The 4,819-nt window shown below is 51.5% G+C and overlaps 1 protein-coding gene across 1 annotated transcript; it reads left to right on the top strand.

The window, feature by feature from the left end:
* Nucleotides 1–38: 38 nt before the first annotated feature.
* Nucleotides 39–722, top strand: H310_09761 (hypothetical protein; the record flags this gene model as incomplete). Its single annotated transcript, XM_008875919.1, has 1 exon — nucleotides 39–722. One exon carries the CDS (start codon nucleotides 39–41, stop codon nucleotides 720–722), a length of 684 nt encoding a protein of 227 aa, XP_008874141.1.
* Nucleotides 723–4,819: the final 4,097 nt, after the last annotated feature.

Genomic DNA, 4,819 nt, shown 5'->3' with positions numbered 1-4,819 from the left:
CCCCGTCGGTGCTGGTCGAAGCGGGCAACTCCGTGTGGATGAACTACCGCTCGGGTGTGGTCACGCAATGCCCCGGTTCGTACTCGGACCACGCCGTCGTCGCCGTGGGGTACGACAGCACGTCGTACAAGCTCCGCAACTCGTGGGGCGCCAACTGGGGTGAAGCCGGTCACATCCGCGTCAAGCGCGGTGTGAGCGGCAAAGGTATGTGCAACGTTGCCGAGGACGTAGTGTTCCCCAAGATCGAAGGCAACACGCCCACTAACTCGCCGTCCCCGACGACAAAGCCCACCCCGACGACAAAGCCCACCCCGACAAGTCCTCAACCTGACGTGTGCGCCGATTGCACCGGGTGCTTCTACCCTGCTGGGAACCAGTGTTTGCCCGCCGAGTACACCAAGGACGACTGCGACTATTACCGTGATGAGTATGGCACGGTTTGGTGTGGTGACAAGCCTACTCCTACCACTACCAAGCCTACCGCCAAACCTACCACTACCAAGCCTACCACCACCAAGCCTACCACCAAGCCAACCACCACCAAGCCCACTCCCAAGCCAACCACCACCAAGTCCACTCCCAAGCCCACCTCCAGTATTGACTGTGGCACGTGCAATGTATGTTACGATCCGGCCTCTGACCGATGCTTGGACAACATCAGCAAGTACGATTGCCGAGCCTTGACCTCAACCAAGGGCTATGTGTGGTGCGGCCACTGGTAAAACCTTGCCGCCTGCATGCATGATCGTTTGTGTGTCGCCGTAGGAGTTTGTTTCTAACTCTAGAAAATTGACATTGCCATCATTGTCAGCTGCTCTCGTCAGTGTCTCTGCATGGGGATGAATCCACCTGGGTGTATACCGATGGCGTGAGCCAGTGGAGCTGACCCGCGTTTGTAGTCATATCAAGCACCTGTTGTATGTTTCGAGCAGCCACGGCATGGCTGGGAATATTGGAGGTTTGTCAGAAGAGGGGGCATTTGAACGGTGTCGTATTCAGCACGTTCTTCGATTTAGCACCTGCACAAACATGGCAATGTCACTTGTTCGTCCGGGATAAACCCGATAGTGAACATGATGCACCACGACCAGGAGAGGACTGATACATCGGGGTTCAGGATGTGGCAAGCTTGATCGTACAAGGAATCGACCCAACGTTCGTCGAGAGGAGTCTTGATGGTAGTGTGGAGGTCAGGTTGCAAAGGGAGCAATTGCCGTGGTGTGCTTACGTCAGTGGATGTTTTCACTCCCGATAGATGATACACAACTCAGCTCACCATGGTCCTCACCAGACTATAGTGGAGGTGGTAGAGAGAGCCATGAGGGGTGTTTGAGCTAGTGTGCTTGGGAAGTACATCGGAGGTGGCGCTCAGGGCAACTGGGGCGTGAAGTTTGCATGGGAAGTGCTGCAAACTCAGCAACAAGTATATTGCACTTTTCATTCCCCGCCACTGCCAAGGTGAAGGTGGTGAAACAAGGGTTTTTGCGGTGATGTCTGAGGTCGTTGAAGTAGAACATGACGTGGAGTGGTGCCGAGGATTGCTTTGTCGGAGGTTGACCTAGGTAGCGTCTGAGCGAGTGGTGGAAGGAAAGGAAGCATCCACTAAGGTCACCACAGACACCATCACCAAGATACCTTCCATGACCAGAGACACCATAAGCGAGCCATACGTGATGCATGATCAACTTAGGCACCAGCCCAGCCTTCGTTACATCCACAGCAGCAACCCACAAGGCTGCCTGCGATCACCACCACCCCCCGCCTACGTACCCCCATAAGCACAGCAGAGTTGATTTTCGAGTATGCTGTGTTTGTAGGGTTACGTAGCACAGCAGTGGTGTGTGAGACATCGCCGCCATGGTCAGCCTCACCTGTGCCTGCACAAACATAAACAACTGTACCAAGGAACCGTTCACCTAGGCTACACGAGGAGGCACCAGTACAGCCACTAGCACAACCACCCCTACAAGTACCTCTGCAGACACACAGTTTTCACTCCCGACTTAAATCCTGCAAATAAACCGCATTTGGAGGTCAAATCAAAATGCAAGCTGTGGCCAACCATTTCACAGCTTCAATCACCGGGGACTCACACAAGAACCAGGAAATCGTCAAATACGTCCATGCTCGGACAAATGGGCTGACGTGACAACCACACTACAGTCTGCGTTCGAACTCCCACCAATCACATTCAGAGCGTTGTTCCTCCTCGATTCACACAATATGCACATTGTAGTTTTCACGTGTGCATGGCGCCATGTTCCAGACTTACCGGTTAATTATCCGGACGCATTATATTATGCAGGTTATTTCCTCTGTATTTGACATGTTGCTCTCATCACTATCATAACCCGATTCATCACTCTCGGATTCACTTTCAGATGACGACGAGCCGAGATCAGCATACTCTGCTTTATGAATGCTCTGGTAAGTTGCCAGGAGGATACTCTTGTGTCTGGCGTTTGCCGCCAACAAACATGTCAAAATTCACGAAGGAGGACCCTTTTGGCCCATTCTCGACAATTGCCCCAATAAAACAGTATCTGCGACCCTTGTGCTTGTGCTTCGGAATTGGTTGATGAATGTCGTCCAGGTGATATAACGAATCGTCGAGACAGGAGTAGTGATGGTGTATGTAGCTCTCATCAAGATATACCACACATTGCTTGGATGACGTATTGACCACCTGCGTGGCATCGCACAATTTCCGAACGTAGTTGTCTCGGTGTATTTGATTTTTGAGTGACAGAGCGAGCGACTTTGTTCCCTTCCCAACTCCACGACGGAATCCGCATTTGGAGAGAAAGCGTTGGACATTGCGGAGATCGGACACATACTTTGTACTTCCCTTGACTATAATGGACTCATCTTGAAGGAATGCGAGTACATCCTTGGCGACTGTGCGTGTATGCTGGGCCCTTCGGTCCCGAACAAACTTTTGAACAAGCGCAATCGTTCTTGGGTTATTCGGAATTCTGCTCTTCTTGGGATCTCTGTTGCCGGATGCCTTCTTGGCGTCACATGTCTTCGTGGCTACGTAGTCGCGCCAAACATTCTGCACGAGCTCTTTCGAGCGGCCAACGAGTTTCGAGATCCGAGCGCTGACGTCAAAAGCTTCGTTTGTTTCCTCCGAGCGGAAGACAGCATGCATGTTGAGAATCACCAACCGCTCGTCTTGTGTGGGTACTCTACTGCGTTGGGCTCGAACAGTAAGCCTGACCTGCTCAGCCATAGCGGCGTCAATACTTCTTGGGGCCCTTGTCATGGTGAGTGGTGTCGAGAAACGATTGACACACAAAAAACTCTCGAAAATTAATATTCAAATCAGAAATTGATATTTGTAAGTTATGAGTTGCTAGGGGTAAATTTGTTGGAAAAATGTTGTTCTTTTCATCATTTCTCGAGCGTTATTGCGTTAGACGATTTATAGACTATACCAATCTATGTAAAATCACAAACGCTACACATAGATCAAGATTTGGTCAAAATTGGTGCAGATTCAGGGGAGATACTATCCTAAGTCTGAAACATGGTGCCATGCACTGTCAGTCGCCCTTCAAATCCAATCCAAGACAACTGGATGCACTTCCAACAACCGTGGGATTCTGGATCGCGCACAATATATCGCGGCCACCTCGTGCACCTCTGTCAAGGCACTCACCACATTAGCGCCATGAATGGAGGGGTGCTGGTATTGATAGTGGCGCCTGGGGTGTACTCGGGAGGCCTCCACGACGCCTAGACGGTGAAAATGTCATGGAGGATAGATATACACGACCCAAGACGCTTCTCCATCTCTCCACCATGCAAGATTCACTTGGAGCAAAGCCGCTGCAGCACGATACACTCCATGAACTGTGTGGACGGCGTACAAGTCGACTGTCGCAGTACTGAGTAAACTCAGCGCTGTGGCACCATGAAGTACTGTTGTCTTACGCCGGTGTTCGTAACCGACGGCTTGCCGTATTCACAACGGCGACCTCGATGACAAATCCAAAAGTGACTTCATTACCAAGCTACCTCCCTCACTTCGCAGTCAGTAGTGACGTCCCCTACTTACACACTCAATGCAGTACAGCATCCGGACGGTAGGACCCTGGAACATAATTCTGTCATCCTGGCAAACCAGGACCATTGCTCGGCTGCACACACATTCGCACGTGCAGTCGACATCGAGGCCAAGCCGAGAACAAGTACATGCACGAGGAAAAGTACGTTTTGCTCATCGCAGCGACTGCAAGAAAAGCACCGAGAATCCCTCGTTTGGCTGGTGTGACACAATACTGCATTCTCACAAGGATATCATGCATTTCGTCCCCGCAGGCAACACGAACAGTAGAGAGGTTCTGAAGCAATTCCACATCCACATCCATAGCGAAATCTCTGCCAAATGTCATTCTGTGGATCATGTGCGGAATCGACCAAAGTTTTGGTTTGGAGCCGACGACACCACATCCATACATTTCTTCCGGTTACATGTTCCGGATACATGTTGATATCAATGATTTGGCGGGCTGCCGCCAAAACCGAACGTCATGTGTCTAGCAGACCGAGATATCGTGCTGCTCCTGTCCACGGCAAGGACGGCTCGTCAGCGCCACTTTCTTCTTGCGTTTCTCGCAACGCAAGTTGTAGAAAGGCCAATCATACCCAACGTGCGATTCAACCTCACGGCGATGAGCGATGCAAACGCAATCCTCGACTTTCGTTTCGACGTCGCCGGCATCCAAGTGCTCGGGGATAAGCTCGGCATGCCTGCCGTCGTAATCACGCCCCTCGGCAACCGCGCGCTCCGGGACGAAGCGATGTGCATCGTTCT

Source organism: Aphanomyces invadans (genome assembly GCF_000520115.1).
Source record: "Aphanomyces invadans strain NJM9701 unplaced genomic scaffold supercont1.22, whole genome shotgun sequence".
Taxonomy (NCBI): Eukaryota; Oomycota; class Saprolegniomycetes; order Saprolegniales; family Verrucalvaceae; genus Aphanomyces; species Aphanomyces invadans.
The sequence above is the reverse complement of the archived record's forward strand: the minus strand, read 5'-3'. Positions and strand labels throughout refer to the sequence as shown.